Here is a 17,530-nt window from a genome sequence, read left to right as displayed (position 1 = left end):
GACATGTGAGCGGCGCGCGCCGGTGGCAGGTGGAAAGGCGAGCGGCATGGAGCGCGTAATAAGAGAGTTGGAGTCGGAAAGAGCAGCCCCAGTCGCCGGGGAAGCGGGCGGTCAGTGCGGGCTCCGGCGGCCCCCAGGCTCCCAGCGCCCGCCCGCGGCCCCGGCCCGGCCCCTAGCCCCTGCCGCCCGCGCCCGCGCCCGCGCCCTCCCCGGGTCGCCCCTCTGGCCCCGGGTCCGAGTCATGCGCCTCTGAGCGTCCCGAGCGCGCCCCCGCCCCGGACAGTGCCCGGGCCCCGGCCCCCCCAGCCCGGCGCCGCCCATGGCCGAGGCCCCCCCGCGCCGCCTCGGCCTGGGTCCCCCGCCCGGGGACGCCCCCCGCGCGGAGCTGGTGGCGCTCACGGCCGTGCAGAGCGAACAGGGCGAGGCGGGCGGGGGCGGCGCCCCGCGCCGCCTCGGCCTCCTGGGCAGCCCCCTGCCGCCGGGCGCGCCCCTCCCTGGGCCGGGCTCCCGCTCGGGCTCCGCCTGCGGCCAGCGCTCCTCGGCCGCGCACAAGCGCTACCGCCGCCTGCAGAACTGGGTGTACAACGTGCTGGAGCGGCCCCGCGGCTGGGCCTTCGTCTACCACGTCTTCATGTGAGTTTGCGACCCCGCGCCCTTCCGCGTTTCCCCGCGCGAGCCTGGCCCTCCCGGGGTACGGCCGCCCCGCCCTGGCTCCGCCTTCTACCCCCCTGCCTCAGGGCCGACCCTCATCTCTCTCCCCCCAGGCCTGAGCCCCGTTTCTGATCCCCTCGCTGAGCCCGACCCTAAGCCCTGATCTCCCAGGCCTGACCCCTGCTTGACCTCGCTTCTGACCTCCCCGCACCGCAACTGCTTATTTCCATCCTGACTGCCAACCTCTGCTCCTCTGTCCCAGGTACTCCCGACCGCCAGCTGCCTCCCCCCAGTCCGCTTGGCGAAGTCTGGGGCCCCTGGAGTGGGCGCCCTTTTCCTCTTCCCCACCCCTGCCTCCCTGTGTCCCAGACACAAAGAGGACCCCTTGGCTCCCACACGCTTCTGTCACCTGCTCCCCAGCTCTGAGCTATGAAGGGCTCCCCTCAGGGGTGCTCCTCTCCAGGGCGGCCCTCATTTCCACCCCTGGCCAGCTGACTGTGGGTGTGTGGGGGTCCCTGACACCCGCATATGCTGTGTCCGACTTGATCTGTGTCTTCCCCATTCACCCTCAACTTCCCAGTGGCAACAGCGGCCGCCCTGCCTGCCCTGCCCTGCCCTGCCGGCTCGGCCCAGCTCGCCTGCCTTGCTGGCCGGCAGCACCAGGCCTGGCTCTAGGCACCAGGGGAAAAAGAAAGAGGAGAGGGGTAGGTTTGGAAACACTGACGCTGCTGGGGCCCCCTCCTCCCTCTCACCAGGCTCCTACAACTTTCAAAAACACTGACCCCTCTTGGATGTAAAGAGTGAATTTTGGCAGCTCAGAGCTCAGTCTTGGGGGACTGCCTGGCCCAGCCGGGAACATGAGAGGCCCCGCAGATATCAGTTGAAGGGCTGGGCCTGCCGCTGGGACGCTCAGAGGTGCCCAGAGAGAGACCTCTGGTCCCTGGAAAATATGTGGCTATTAATCCCTTTTTGCTGCCACCAGAGAGGGCCCTTTGGCACTGGGGTCTCCTGGGCGGCCCACCTGCCTGCCCACCTGACTGTCTAGCAGCCCTCCTGCTGGCCTGGCTGTCCCTCTGCCAGCCTGAGTTTCCACCTGTGTGCGAGTTAGCCAGTCTGCTCACCTCTCCACCTAACTGTCCGCAGTCCTTCTGCTTGCCTGTTTCCATCCATCTGTGGCCTGTGCAGTTATCCGGGTGCCTGTCTGTGCATCTGCCTATCCACCTGTCCACCTGACTGTCCACTCTTCCTCTACCTGTCTTTTCCACCTGTCTCTGGGTCTGTCCTTCGGCCTGTTCCTCGGGTGCCTGCTGGTCTGCCTCTGCCCCATCTGAACTGGACCCACAGAATTTCAGAGGTGAAGGGGAGAAAGATGCGGCACAGGGAAGGGCAGTGGGGGAAGACAGCAGGGCTCTCTCGGCCATTAAGTGCATTGGGGGTGGCAGCCTTGACTCTATGCAGAGACCTCAGCTGGGCTAGGGTGGGGCAGAGAGTTGAAAGTGCTCAGGACATGAGATCAAGCTTTGGTTCAGGGTCAACAGTTAGGAGTAGCCCAGCCCTTAGTGTCCACCGGGAGGCTTAGGATGAATATTTGTGGCTATAAAGAGGCCCGTTAGAGTGAGGAAGGCCCAGGGCTGGTGGAGTTGGGGGTGAGGGGATGGGGACTACTCCTTAGGAGTGGCTACAGAGCAGCCTCCTTGAGTGCCCCAGGAGGGTGAGACACCCCCCAGAGAACAATTGTGCCCTCCGTGGGCTCCTCTTGGGAAGTGACTTTTCCAAGGCATGGCTGGGCCCGGGGAAGCCAATAGGGCTCTGACGTGGGGTCCTTACCCCCCAGGCTTGGCCTTACAGGCCCCACGAGGGTCAGTGGAGGTGAAGGACCTGCCTCCTGTCCCCTAGCCAGCCGCTGTTGTTGCCTCCTTTGAAATGACCGCCCCTTCCTCTCCAGGAGCTAATCCACTGGCACCTTTGCCCCACATCCTGCCCTTTCCCGATGCCAGGAAATGCCCTCGCCAGGGCCGTGCTTGTCCTGACCACTTGTCCCCGGGAGCCCAGGGCCAGGGCATGTCTTGGGAGCTCTGGGGGAAGGAGTACGGTGTGGAAGTGTCCTGGTGTTTAAGGATCTCAGGGAATTGGTCACCCATCTTAGAGGTCAAAGGGGGTGGAGGTGTCAGGAAGCCCACCTCTTGTGTGCTCTGTGACGTTGGGTTGATCGCTGGGCCTCTCTGAGCTTTGGGTCTGTAGGTCATCAAAGCGGGTAGAAACCCCAACCTTGCGGCCTCTCTCTTGGATGAGGTAATGGAGTGGGAAAGAGCTTGGTAAGCTGCAGGGGCCTGTCTGAGCTTGAAAGACGGTTGTTATTACTGGGGCTGGGGGAGGGGCCCACACAGAAGGTCTCTCTTGTTTTTGAGGAGCTCCAGATGTGGGGTTTCTCAGTCACACTGCAGGGTCTTGCCAGGAAGTACTTCCTGCTGTTGAACTCCTAGCCGGACCACTACACTTTTGGTCAAATCCTTTCTCCTCTTCCCAATCTTTCCTCAATGGCAGCCCAAGTGAGGGGAGTCCAGGGAGTACCGTTAGCTAGGACCCCCTTCCCAGAGACGCAGGCTGTGGCAGGAGGGGCCCCAGTAGAAGAGCCTGCAAGAGAAGGGCTCTGGGCCGGGCGCAGTGGCTCTCACCTGTAATCCCGGCACTGTGGGAGGCTGAGGTGGGAGGATCACTTGAGCCTAGGAGTTCCAGACCAGCCTGGGCAACACGGTGAGACCCCTGACTCTACAAAATTTAAAAATTAGCCGGGCATGGTGGTGCACACCTGTAGACACAGCTACTTGGGAGGCTGAGGTGGGAGGATCACTTGAACCCAGGAATTCAAGGCTATTGTGAACTGTGATTGCACCACTGCATTCCAGCCTGAGTGACAGGATGAGACCCTATCAATTAAAAAAGAGAGAGAAAGAGAAGGGCTCAGGAAGGAGGGAGCTGGGGTGAGAGGAGCCCGTTCACCCTAGGGTATGCCTCCCTCCCATCTGCCAGCCCGTCCCCTCTGAGCCCCACACAGAACCTGCATCTTTCTGGCTCCAAGAGGTGGGAGATTGCCTAGAGTACAAGCCCAGAGTTGGCCTGTCCTGCGGCAGCTGCAACCTCTGGGAAGAGAGGACTGCTGACTCCTGTCTTCTCCTGTTGAGATCCAGAATGAGGGGCCACTGAGCCCCTCTCCAAGCTTTCCCTCTCTCTCTAGGCCCTCAGTCTGGTCACCAAGCCCCATCCCCCTCCTATGCCCCAGTCTCTGATTTAAGCCCTGAAGCCTTCACAGGCCCTGCTCTCTGAATTTTAAGAAATACCACCTCGTGGCCCATCCTGCTTGCTGAGCCCTTGTGGGGAATGCTCGCTGTCCCCTTGCTGCCCCCTCTCAAAGGCCACTCCAGCTTCCCTTGAAGTCAGGGTGCTGGAGGTTGCTGAGCAAGAGCCTATCTCCCTTCATCCTCCCCAGCCACTATGAGCCGCAGGCCTGCCGCTCCCAGCCCCCAGGGCCCAGCAGACTTTCTCTATGTGAAGGTTTGCAGCTCTGTAAACATCCTCCCTCAGCCTTGTCCCTGGGGTCAGAAGCTGTGGGAATGGGGAGGGGAGGAGGTGGCAGCAGCTTCTGGGGCCCGCAGACTCCTAACCCCCGAGCCCCCGACCTCCCACCCCGGCCATCTGAGAAAGAACATCGCCTAGGTTGGAAATCATCCCAGCAAAGGGTCTTCAGAACCCTCAGGCATCCCCGCTAGGCCAGTCAGTCCTCACATTTTGACAGCCCCATTTTACTTGTAAGAAAACTGAGGCTCTGGAGACCAAAGTCACCTGGGAAATGAGTAGCAGATACAGCGGACTCTGTGCAGAGACCTCAGCTGGGCTAGGCCAGGGCAGAGAGTTGACATTGCTCCTGCTTCCTTGCCCAGGACTGTTCTCTCTGTTCCTAGTGGCCACCGGGCTTGGCTCTTGGAGTCTGAACTGAAATCTCTGGTCGTGTGTGCAGCACCAGCTATGCACAGGGCACTGTGCTGAGCTCTCTCTAAACCGCTCTCATTGTGTCCTTCTGCAGCCTTGTGAGGTGGGCACTGCTATCCTCCTCATTTGACAGATGGGGAAACTGGGACTCAGCAGAGGCCACCCAGTTAATGTGCCCAGAGCGGAGGCTGACTGGGAGCTGTTGCGCTCAGCACCACAGCCTCAGCTAGCAGCACCCTAAGTCCAGGCTCCTCAAGAACAGCGCTCCTGTGTCATCTGTCCGTCCATCCCCAGCACCCTGCACACAGTCAGCAGGGGGTGGGCAGTGATGGCATTTTGTGGAATTGAGTGGAAACTGCCAGCCTCACCCAGTGCAGCCATGTTTCAGTTGTAGACCCATGTCACTGCTGCATACCTGTCTGAATGTCTCACACATGCACTCACTGCAACATCGACACACATGCACAAACACACACACAGCATCCATCCAACAAAAAGAGTTCTAGTTTACAGCTGCCCCTACCTTTTCCCTGACTTCACAGACACTCACCATGGACACACACCTGGGCCTGTGGCTCCAGCCCAGACCCCTAGGAGAGAACAAAGCTCGCTCCTGTCCTTGAGTTTTTGGCCTTCGCCTATACACAACTGCAGGGCTGCCCTTGCGGGTCTGTGTGTATTTGTGTAGCCACCTTGGAGGGCAGCCTCAGAACTGTAGAGGAGCGGGGTGGCTGGCTTCCTAGAACTTCGCTGGCCTTTGTTCCTCCTGGGGGGGCCCTTAGGGGTCCTTCGATCTGACCTTGTGGTATACTGCTGGGTACACCAAGACACAGAAGGGGGCAGCTACTCATCCAAGGTCACACCTAGTGAGTTAGTGGAGAACTGTGCCAGGAACCCAAGTCTTTTGTCTCCCAGATCAGGACTTTAGATAACAATTTTCCTAACCCAGCCAACAGGGGAGATGGATGCTCTAGGAACTTTGCCCTTGTGATCGGGAAAGTCTTTGAGTGTGACCCAAATTTTTCGTGCTGCTGTTTTTCAGCCCCAGTCCTTTTGCTTGGTCTTTGTAAGGAGCTGGGGAGACCATCCTGTTCTTAAACTGCCTTCCTCCTCCCCCTTACACTCCCCCTCATGCTCTTTTGCCTCCTTCTTCTGGAGTTCTTTGGTGTCACTGGAGCCGGTTCAATCTCTCACTGTCTGCCCACCCCACCCCAACTCCATAGTACGTTCATTCTTCCATTGAAGACGCGCTGCTGGATGTCTAACTTCCATCCCTATTGCTGCCGAAGCCCTTATCCTTGGGATATTTAAGCCAGGAGTGTTTCAAGGGGTGATTATTATTCTTGGGCTGATGGCAGCACTTTGAGTGGATGATTAATTTCAGGCTCTCTGAGCCAGTCAAAGGAGCTGGAACTGCCTGGGAGCAGGAAAAGAGGAAGGCCGAGGCCCTGCCCACAAAGGAGGCTGCCCGGGGAACTTCCCCAGATTCCCTCCTACCTCCCTAGCACCAATGCGGGTCTTTAGGGAAGGTCCCATCTTCTTGTGGGCTATGGAGCCCCCCAGCAGAGAATTCTGCATGTTTGCCCTGGGGGAAGCTCCTAGTGTGGGAGTTGAGAGGCTGAGGGTGGGGGAATAGCAGGGACTTTTCGTGTCTCCAGAAACTGTCCTGTGAAGAGCGAAAAGCATGGGCTCTGAGGCTGACAGATCTGCATTCCTTCTTGGTTCTAGCCTTAGCAGTCATGTGTCCTTGGGCAAGTTACTTCACCTCTCTGGGCTTCAGTTTTCTCATCTGAAAAATGGGAATAATCATAATACCTGCCTCTAAGATTGTCAGGACTGGATGAGATGAGGCACCGAACACTGCTGGGCACTGTTAGCCATGATCATCGTTACTGTTATTATTATGCTGTTATCACTGTCCTCATTCTTCTCCTCCGGGGAGAGGTGTGGCAGGTGTGCTGGGCTCAGCAAGGTGAGTGTGTCTGAGTGTGCTCTGGAGAGAACAGGAGCTATGTCTGCCTGTGTCCTGGGGCGAGTGGCTCTCCACGGGAGCTGGGGCTGTGCCTTTTCAGCCTCCTGTGGGCCCTGCCCGTGAGAGTGTCTGACTTACGTTCTCTCGTGTAATGCTCACAGCCATCTTATCAGGTGGGTGCTGTCTTCTTCATGTCACAGTTGAGCAAAGTGAGGCTGGGTGAGGGGACGTCACCCAGCTCATGAATGGCCCCCTGCCTGGCTACCTAGCATGCTCCCTGATTTGTTTCTTCCTTCATCTGACAGTTACAGAACATCAGCTCCATACCAGGCCCAGGGAGCCAGAGAGAGCTGGACCATGCCTGTGCCCTGCCTGGCAGAGCAGGGGATTGGGGGGCACTGTGAGGAGGTCACAGAGTCTGCCAGGACCACTGGCCTCAGCTGCCTCTTCTCCCAGGGAGAGATTTGGAGGGAGGTCTGGTCTGTGTGCAGCTGTGAGTGTGTCTGTGAGTTATGGGGAGGACGGTATATGCCAGAGGGCCATTGTGCGGCCGAGTTTGGGCCTCGTGGTCCAACCCTGGCAGCTGGCCTGGCCCCCGGAGGATAAAAGTAGAGCCATGGTGCCCAGAGAGACAGCCAGGGACTCCCGGGAGAGGAGGGCACTCCCCCACTCTCTCCTGAGCAAATGATCACGGGGAATGAGGGTAGGGAATCCCAAGGGAGATTTAGAGATCTCAGTCCCCACGTTTACTGGGAAGGTGTCCACCCCCACTCCATCCCGGGTCCTGAGCCTCGGTATCTCCTTCTGTAAAATGGGCCTAACAGGAAAGTGGACCTCTCAGGGCTTCCTGGCACACAGTCATGGTGGGTGAATGAGAGAAACTGCTGTCTCAGGACGTTGAAGTTCATAGGGTACCAAGTAGGGAGCTCTCTTCCAGCATCTTCTCTGAGGGCCCCTCAGGGGACAGGGTGCCACTTCACAGGGCACTCAGGGGGCTGCCTGCCCCCAGAGGAGGCTCTGAGGGGCTGGAGAAAGGGTGCTGAGCAGGCCTCAGTGGCTACACAGAGCCCCCAGGACTCCAGGCTCCCTGGGCAACCCTGTCCCTGGGGCAGGAGCTGCATGCCCTGGGGGTTGGCAGAGGGGAGAGGTGAGGAACAGGAGGGGCAGCCCCAGGCAGCAGACTAATTGGGCTGGGAATCTGTGGGCAGTGCCTGAGGGAGGGAGGCAACAGGAGCTCAGCGATTCCCTCCCTCATCACCCCATGGAGATCTGGGGAACAGTGGGTAGAGCAGGGTCTCTAGCCTAAAGGCTGGAGGGAAAATCTTGAGGTACATTCTCCTGAGACTCCCTGGACACCCAGGCTGGGAAGGTGGGACTGGAGGAAAGCTCGCTGGAGATAAATGGAGCATGGTTCCCATCAAAGCAGAAGAGACGGAGGTCAGACAGCAGGAAGGACTGCCCAAGAACCAGGAGGTGAATGAGATTTCCTGGGGTATTGTTTCAAAATCTTGGAGCCCCCTGTCTAGCTGGGCTGGACAACATTTACTCAAATTGTCCCTATCAAGCAAGGAATGGCTCCCTACTCCCACAGAGCGAAAGATGGAGGGGAGATGCCTGTTCCCTTTGAGCCCAACTTTGGCGGGGTGTGGGTGGGGGTGGGGTAGGGATCAGATCGGGTACCCACTGGCTTTTGGGCAGTGGTGGGAGGGTCACAGGCTGCTCCTCCTTCCCCACCACTTCTCTCTGGGAGCCTCAGGCCTGTCCAGGTTGCTGTCTTTGGGTTTATTTTTTGCTGGGCTTGGCTGTCCCCCGGGAGGGGAGGGGGCAGGGAGAGAAAGGAAAAGCAGGAAGAGCTTTGTCAGCACAATCTCAGGCGCCTTCACTCCTGCGAGTCTTGGCCCAGCTGCCACCCTCTACTGGAGGGACCAGCCCCTGGGCACAGTGGGGATTCAGACCCTGTGGAACTTCCTCCCTTAGAGGCAGGACCAGCAGGTAGGGACTACGCCTTTCTACCCCCATCCTCTCTCCATATATCCCTGCTATACAGAACCTCAGGCCTCAGAGCTGGAGCAGATCCACGGGCTTCATTTCACAGATGGGGAAACTGAGGCTAGAAGGGACCTGATGGCTCAAGGGCACAGCCCACACGGGGGCCTTTTCCACCTTCCCTCCTTATACTGGAGTAACATGGGAGAAGTGCTGCCTCCCTGCTGCCCATTCCCTGGGTGAACGCATTCACTTATCTCATTTTCCAGCCTCTGGGGATTGGTGGCAGTCTGGTGGGAGAGACGGGGGACAGGGAAAGGACAGTGTGACCCATGGCCCAGCAGAGGAAGGGAGGTACAACCTGGGGATGCACAGAGGCTAGGTGGGGGTATCAATCCCTCCCCTGTATGCTTTTTATCCTAAAAAAAATACATTCGCCCTATTTTACAGACAGGGGGATTGAGGTGTAAAGACGTTAATGACTTGCCCAAAGTCAACATGGCTGACAGGTGGTAGAGGCAGGATTTGAACTTAGCATGTGCTTCTCTGGGAGCCATGCATTTGGCCACTCCACCATGCTGCCTCCCCAAGGGGCCCCCGTGGGCCCTTCTTTTTTTTCTTTTCTTTCTTTTTTTTTTTTTTCCTGAAGCAGGGCCTCACTCTGTCACCCAGGCTGGAGTGCATAATCACTATGATCACTGCAGACTCAACCTCCAGGGCTCAAGTGACCCTTCCACCTCACCCTCCCAAGGAGCTGGGACTACGGGCGCACACCAAGACATCCAGCTAGTTTTTTAATTTTTTTGTGGAGACAGGGTCTTGCTATGTTGTCCAGGCTGATCTCCAACTCCTGGCTCAAGCGATCCTCCCATGGTGCCCTCAGGAGCCACCACGGCTGCCTGCTGAGCCCTTCCTTCATGAATGCAACCCCCTTGGCTTTCCTCAAACCTGCCTCTGTGGGTTTTCTCTCTTGATTCTACCAGCAGCTCTGCCTCCTCTTTCTGCCCCTTGAATGTTGGGGCTTTGTCTCAAGTCCTCTTCATAGTACATAGTTTCAGGGGGTGGTCTCATGCACTCCTACGACATCGGGGTCACCCCTATGATGACAGCCTCTGCTCTGCAGTTTCATCCCTGTGCTTCCTGCCTGCTGACACCTCTCCTCCTCATTCCCTGGGCATCTCAAACTCAGCATCTCCCTCCAAACCTGCCCTCCTTCCTCAATCCACATGTCAGCAACTCCCCGATCCCCAGTGCCCAAGTCAGAAATGCCCTCCACACAAGCATCCTTTGCTCTCACCTAAGAAATGACTTACAGTGTCCCAAAGCATCGCGCTGTTTAGTGCTTCTGTACTTTTCCTTCTGCCTGCAACTCCCTCCCCTCTCCTGCCCACTGCATCATCTGGCTAACTCCTATTCATCCTTCAAGTCCCAGTTTGAGCACCACCTCTTCTTGGAAGCACTCCCTATCCCCATTACCCCCAGGCTCGACCGAGGGCCCTTCAGTGCCCCCAGAGCTCTGTGCACCCAGCCCTATGCGTTTTTTGCTTTTCTGCATGGGACTGTGAGAACTGGGTGGGTGGGGGTTGAACACAATTCTTGGCACGTGGTCAGCAATGAGTGGATGTTTGATGAAGGTGGCATTGAGGCCAAGTAGTAAGGATGAGAAGGGTTTTGCCGACTAGACAGAAGTGGAGAAAAGACCCCTCAGCCCTGTGTGGAGCACTGAACTGTGGGTGTTCATGATTTTTATCCCGAGTGAGCTCCAGGTGGAGGGAACAGCGGAGCAAAGGCCTTGAGATGGGACTTCCTTCCCCTCACTCCTTTGCCCCAAGACCTGCAGAGCACAGGGCCTTGATTGACAGGCTGTGGAGGTGGGCCTTACCCTGCGGGCAGTGGAGAGCCATACACAGTGACAGGCCAGGGTGGGGACACTGGATGGGAACCAGGGTTTGACTCTTTCTGAGTGAGTGCTCTGCAGACGTGAGGTCATCTAGTTTTTCCAGGACCCGCTAGGTAGCAGGCACTATTATTGTTCCCATTTTGCAGACAAGAAACTGGGGCTCAAAGAAGAGAAACACCACATACTAAGTTACACAGCTCGTCTGTGGTCGAGTCAAGTCAAGACTCAAACCCATATCGGCGTCAGGGCCAAGCCCCAGCTCTAAATGGTTCTCAGCCTCACCAGCTGACCCAAGGCAGTTTCCAGTGGCCTAAGGCAAAACCGAGGAGAATAAGGACGGGGTGGCGACTCTTTCATAAAGCTAAATTTATTCCATTTAAAGGACTGCCTTTTAGTAGGAGATGATGTCCTTTCTTTTATGAAATGATGGGCTGGGAAAAAAATGTCCTTACTTGGCAAAATAAAAAGTTGACAACCTTATGCAGTCCCCAAAGTGTTTTTGGAAATTTTACCGGTGGTGCGTGAAATCCCTGAGTCTGGGCGCCATCCCGGCTCCTCCCCACTGAGCTGTGGAGCCAGAAGAGGGAGGGGTCTGGTAGGGACAGAGGGATCAGGGGACAGAGGAGCCTCAGGCCCCACACTTTGCAGTGAGGACCAACCCAGGGCTCTTTCCTAAGATTGGGTTGGGCCGGTGCGGGGTGGGGGGCAGATCAGCCAGAATCAAGGGCTCACCCCTCAGTTAAAGGAGCACTGGACCGGGAGGCAGCAGGCTAGGGCTCAGCTCCTGCCTCTGCTTCCTGGAGGCTGTGTGATGCCAGGCAGGTGACCCAACCTCTCTGAGGCACCAGCTTCCTTATACATAGAATGACGATTGCCATCTGTCCCTGCTCGCCTCACGGGGCTGCCTCCTATAGCAAGTGCTTGGTAAACTGCAAAGTGCTGTGAAGAACAGGGGGGTTGTGGTGGTTTTACCTTTTTTTTTTTTTCCTTTTGAGACAGAGTCTTACTCTTTCACCCAGGCTGGAAAGCAGTGGCGTGATCATGGTTCACTGCAGCCTTGAACTCCTGGGCTCAAGCGATCCTCCGGCCTCAGCCTTTCATGTAGCTGAGACTGCAGGTGCACGTCACGGCGCTAGGCTAATTTTTAAATTTTTTGTAGAGGGGGGATCTTGTTATGTTGCCCAGGCTGGTCTCGAATTCCTGTGCTCAAGCAATTTTCCCACGCTGGCCTCCCAAAGTGCTGAGGTTACAGGCGTGAGCCACTGCACCCAGCCCTGGTTTTACTGTTCTTATCTTGCCATCACAGGCTTCCACTTCTCTAGGGTCCTGGGCCCCTCATCTCACTTTCACTTTTCACTTGCACTGCTTTGAGCCCTGAGGAAGAGACATATGGGGGAGCGGGGCAGGAGGAATGGCACAGGCTCTGTAAAAGCAGGGTGGCCACACTAGCAATTCCTGTCCTCAGGCTCCCCTGGAGGACAGCTCAGAGATGTCCAGGCTGGAGGCCTGGGGAACTCTAGGAAAAGAATGCATGAAGCCGGAGCCAGGCTAGAGTTCTAAGCACAGACTTTGTCACTGAGTAATAAGATTCATAGTCTAATCTCTACCAGGTATTGTGCTAAATATTTTTCACATTGCTTCATTCAGTCCTTCCAAGAGCCCTATGAGGTAGGTCCTATCATTATCCCCATTGGATGGAAGATGACACTGAAGCTTAAAGGTGAAACACTGCCATTGTCACACAGCCAGGAAGTGGTGAATGCCCAAGAGGATGGGAGTTTTCTGGGCTCAGCTCAGACAACTGAGTGCCTGAAGAGGCCGAGTGTGCAACGATTCTGTCACATGAGAGGGTGGGAACAGTTTGCAGGACTGTTGTGGGGGGGCCGAGGGGGTAATCGGTGCACATCAGGGGCACCGGGTTAGGGTGGGAAGGCAAGAGACACGATCCTGCTGGCTAGCTTCTAGCAGTCGCCTCCCTCTCTGAGCCTCAGCCTCCCTCTCTGCTCTAGCTCTCAATAATAACAAAGATAATACTAGCAGAACCTTACTGAGTGCTTACTGTGGACCAGATGCTGCTCTGAGAGCTTGCCACGCCTCCTATCACTTTTTCCTCTCAATGACACTATGAGGTAGGTACTGTTATTATGCCTACTTTTCAGATGAGGAAGTTGAGGCACAAAGAGGTTAAGTGACTTGTGTGGGTACACGTAGCAGGGCCAGGATTCTAACCCCAAGAGTCTAGCTCTATAGGCTGTGATCTTACCCACCTAACTCACCCGGACTATGTCTGCCTGCTTCTAGTGGGGGGTGATATGAGGAGAAGTTGAGCCTTAAAGTTCAAGGTCCTGGGCCGGGCGCAGTGGCTCACACCTGTAATCCCAGCACTTTGGGAGGCAGAGGCAGGCAGATCACCTGAGGTCAGGAGTTCAAGACTAGCCTGGCCAACATGGTGAAACCCCGCCTCAATTGAAAATACAAAAAATTATCTGGGTGTGATGGTGCGCACCTATAGTCCCAGCTATTTGGGAGGCTGAGGCATGAGAATCGCTTAAACCCGGGAGGTGGAGGTTGCAGTGAGCTGAGATCGTGCCACTGCACTCCAGCCTGGATGACAGAGTGAGACTCCATCTAATAAATAAATAAATAAATAAATACATACATACATACAGTTCAAGGTCCTGCTCCCTGGACGACAGAGTGAGACTCCATCTAATAAATAAATAAATAAATAAATACAGTTCAAGGTCCTGCTCCCACCCCGATTCTACCCTGGGGACTCATTCCTTCCCTCTCACCCTTTCATTTGAGAAACCTTCACTTCTAAATGAAGTTCAGCTGCTATGCCAGTCTCCCCGGGCCAGGCCCTATGCCAGACTCTGGGGACAGAGCAATGAATCAGACCTTCCTCTGCTCCCTGGGGGAGATGGGCTGGGAAGCTGGCAGTTACCAGGCAGGGTGATAAGTGCCACTGTCCAGGCAGCACGGAGTCCTGTGGGAGCCCAGCACAGAGGGCCAAGCCCAGCCCCAATCTGGGCATGGCTGGGAAGGCTTCCCAGAGGAAGAGGCTTAAGTTGAGACTGAAAGATGAGTAGAAGTAGGAGTTAGCTAGGTGAAAAGGAGCAAGGAACAGTGTTTCAGGCAGAGAGACTAGCACAGGCAGAGACCCAGAAGTGAGGCTGAACAGGGCATTTGCAAAGAACAGCAAGAAGTCAGAAGAGCGGGATCCTAGAGGAGGTGAGAGGTATCTGGAGAAGAGGCTGGGATGTGACAGGGCCAGGCTCGGCAGTGAGGACACCGGGCTGAGGAGCTGCAGCTTCCTGAGAGGGTGATGGGAAGGAAGTGATGCCAGGAGTAACATGGCAGATTCGTGTTTTAGAAACTGCCTTCTGAGACTGGCGAGGAGGATGCTGGAGGGGTAAGGACTCTGGCAAGGAGCCCTGGGGATGCTACCAACTTGTCCCCCTTTTTCCTTTACCTTCCCCCCAGGGTCCAGCCCCCTGAGTGCCTCCTTCAGAGCTATTGACCAACCCCGCCCAGGGCCTAGCTCAACCTGACCAGGAGCCCTAGGACTTTGCCTATAGGGAAAGTTCAGCTGCTTATGCAAACTCTGGCTTGGCGGGAGGTGTGTGTGGTTGAGCTGGGAGCTGGGGGGTGTGTGGGGGTGGCCTTGGAAGCAGAGAGGGTGGGTGCAGGCGCCGAGGCTGTCTGGAAAGGGAGTCTGGAGATGTGAGCTTGGGGTCCATGGGGGTCCCTAGAATAGTGGCCTTATAATGGCTCCAAGAAGGTACACTGGGATTTGGCCCAGATAATGGAGGGACGCCCTGGTGAAGGGGCAGAGTCCTGGTAGTTCAGCCAGCCCCAGCTCTGTCTTTTTCTTGAAGCTGAACAGAGTATGGAAATCACTGGTCTCACCCAGCCCCCTCATTCTTCTAAGGGGGAAACAGGCTCAGAACAGGGCAGGGACTAAACTCAGGTCAGCAGTAGAGCCCAGACCAGAACCCAGGCTCAGTCCAAGCATCTTAGCTGTCTCCAATGATGATAAGTAACAGTGAAAACCTTTCTGCAGAGCTTCCCAGGGGCTGGCCTGGGCTTAGGCCCCCTCTGGATGGTCTTGGGCAGATGTTTTTCACATCTCGAGCCTTAGCTCGAGGTCCAAAATACTACCTGTACTGGGAAGGAGGTCCCCTCTCCCACTGACAGTCCACAAAGCCGTTTCAGGCATGCTGGACCCATTGTGGGCTTTAATTATTGTTTGTTCAATGAATCCCACTGTATTCATGTAACAACCCTGGAGGAAGATACTATTATTCTATTTCGTGCTGAGGCTCAGAAAGAACAAGTGACTTGCCCAAGGTCATTCAGCTGAGAAGTTGCTGACTCAGGGCTGGACTCCAGGGGTCCAGATGCCTGTCTAGGATCCCGGATGGGCACAGCCCCATTTTTGAGCCTGTGCTCTCAGTGAAAATCAGTTGGTGTCTCAACAAGACCCATTGTCAGCTGGGCAGGGTGTGTGTATGTATGTGGAAGCTGGGCTGGGCTGCTGGCTGGAACTCAAGCCACACCAACCCCTGTGCCCCTGTGTTTGGACCTGGCTGCAGCTGCTGCCCGTGGGGGAAGGGGACCTTGCCACTTGCCCTCCTGCATCAACGGTTTTTTCTCCTTGGCCTGGCTGCCTGGGCAAAGGAGCTGGCTGTGGCATGACCATGTGGGCACCTGCCAGCCCCTCCCTTGTTGGGGTCTGGTCATCTAATGCCCTTCACATGACAGGCATGGGGTGGGCCCTGGCTGGGGAGAGGGATTTGCACTCTCCTAATCCAAGGGCCGCAGCCCTCCCTCTGTCTTGGCCAGGGCCGTGGGAGAGGTTTGTCCTTGCCCCATGCCCAGCAGCCCCAGCTCAGATCCCTGGCACATACCCAGTTCCTCTGCTTGGGGCCTTCCGCTGTCCTGCTTCTGCTCCCCACCCTCCTACTCTGTGAGCAGAATTAGGAGCTAGGGGGCAATGCTGGGGCATTCAGGACTGATGGAGGTGCAGTGCTACGTAGCACGTGGGACTGAAGGATGGGGGCGATATCAGGGAGGTTTAGGGCGCACGTTGGGGCAAAGTTGAGGGAAGATGATTGGGGTGCAGAGCAGGAGTGTTTGGGGCTCATCCTGGGCCACCCCTTCCTGGAAAAATTTGGCTACAAGTCAGGGAGGCAAATGTGTGGGCCATGCCCCGCTCCTCGCTAGGCAGTAAACACTGCCGTCGCCTGGGAGACGAGAAAACATCTTGGTCCCCCTACGGTTGTTTATACCAGGACTCCCTCTCCTTCTCTGGCCTGGTCTGGCCTCTCCACTCCTGAGCTGGGCGACCTGAGTTGAGGGTCCAGCCCCCTGTCATGGCAGGAGGCCCCAGCAGCAGGCCCGCTGGCCCCCACCAGGGACTGAGCACTCACCACCTCCTGGTGGCCTCTCCCATTGGAGGCCCTAGGTCTTATCGATCAGAAACATGCTCCCAAGCCTTGGCCTCCACGAGGGAGGCCTGGGATTGTGCCCTGGATTTGCTCCAACCCACTGCCTGAATGCAGTCACTGGCCTCCCAGTAACCTCAGCTTCCCATGTTCAGTAGCAGGCAGGATCTAGATTAGAGCTTTTCAAACTGTTTCAAGTCATAGATCTGGTTCTTTGAATGACACCTGATACAGAAGCACAATATATAAAACAGATCAAAGTAGGGCTACTCTGGGTGGAGTCACGGGTTTAGGGCCCAGAATTCTACCCACTCAGCCTATATGGCCCTGGCATATCAACCCAGAGCCTGTACATGGTCCTCCTTGCTCTAGAACACATTCCAGGTAACCCTGGAATTCCCTGGCCAAATACTCATGCCTGCTTCCAGGGTCTGCACAGGCCCTTCTCCCAGGGGCTGTCAGAGCAGCCCTGGGCTCAAGGACAGCTGTTTGCAGTGGGTATAGCAAAAGCCTGGAAGAGCAGGCTGAGGCACCCCCAGGAGTGTACCCAAGGCCCCACCTGGGGAGGGATGGGCCCAGTGTGGGAAGAGAATCTGAGGATCAGAGGGTAGCAAGGGGCTGGCTGTCCCTTCCCTGCCAGATTCCAGCATGGGATTCCAAGGAGTCCAAGAACTAAAATTCAAACCTGGTCTTCTAGATCATTATGAAGGTATATGTGTCAGGAAGGATAGAGCGAATTTTATTTAAAAGTTTGTTAACTTGATTGAAACCTTTAAATATTTAGACTTATGGTATGTGGGTCTCCATTTATACTCTCTCCCCAGTCCTGCCAGAGTTAGGAGTGAGCTTGCATCAATCCTCCTTCCACCCACCCACCTACCTCTGCAGCAACCCCAAGACAGCCTTACCCAGAACTCTCAGGCTTCACAGGACAGTGTGGAAGTCCCACTTGCTGAAGCTCAAGGCCCTGGTGACTACATCTTTCTGTTCACTCTCCAGACACTGTCTGAGCATCAGCTGGGGCCGGCCTGGGGGTTGTGGAGGAGCCAGACTGGCCTTGCCCTAGAGGGATGGATCTCGGTGAGGAGTAAGCGGGTAGGAACACTCCCCCTCTTGTAGAATAGTGTGAGGAGGGGCGCCCGAGGGGGCCCACAGGGGCCCTGGGATCCTAACCAGGGGCTAGAGAAGCTCTTCTATTCAAAGCCAATCATGGATTGACGGGGTGGAAGAGAGACGGCCCAAGAAGGGGAGACAGCACAAAAGCCACCAAGGTGGAAACGTACAGGGAGTGGAGAAGTCGAGTGTCGCTGGTGCTTGGGATGTGTGTACAGCCTCAAACGCTGGTCTAAGGAGCTTGGGTTTTCTATTTTAACAGTAAGAAGCTGTTGTAGGATTGTAAATGGGGTAGGGGCTGAGGAAGAGGCATTCAGACTGCAAGGTAAGTGGACTGGAGTTGGGGATGGGGGGCTGGAATTGTGGTGGTCAGTGAGAGGCTGGCTGGGGGGAAGGGGAATGGGGGTGAGTCCTGGGCTGGCCAGGAATGGGACTTGAGGGGCTAGGAATAAATAGGGGATCTTAACTCTG

General features: G+C 56.4%; 1 protein-coding gene across 3 annotated transcripts in view; it reads left to right on the top strand.

The window, feature by feature from the left end:
- Positions 1-17,530, top strand: part of KCNQ4 (potassium voltage-gated channel subfamily Q member 4) — a 56,611-nt gene continuing 39,081 nt past the window's right edge. For 2 of the 3 annotated variants that reach the window (XM_055254813.2, XM_055254812.2), the window contains exon 1: positions 1-633. In XM_055254813.2, the coding sequence (XP_055110788.1) occupies positions 320-633 (314 nt within the window). In that variant the 5' untranslated portion in view covers positions 1-319. The remainder of the gene's footprint in view (positions 634-17,530) is intronic. The other variant, XM_063625162.1, reaches the window with a different exon arrangement.

This window comes from Symphalangus syndactylus, chromosome 12 (assembly GCF_028878055.3).
Source record: "Symphalangus syndactylus isolate Jambi chromosome 12, NHGRI_mSymSyn1-v2.1_pri, whole genome shotgun sequence".
NCBI classification, from domain to species: Eukaryota; Metazoa; Chordata; class Mammalia; order Primates; family Hylobatidae; genus Symphalangus; species Symphalangus syndactylus.
The sequence above is the reverse complement of the archived record's forward strand: the minus strand, read 5'-3'. Positions and strand labels throughout refer to the sequence as shown.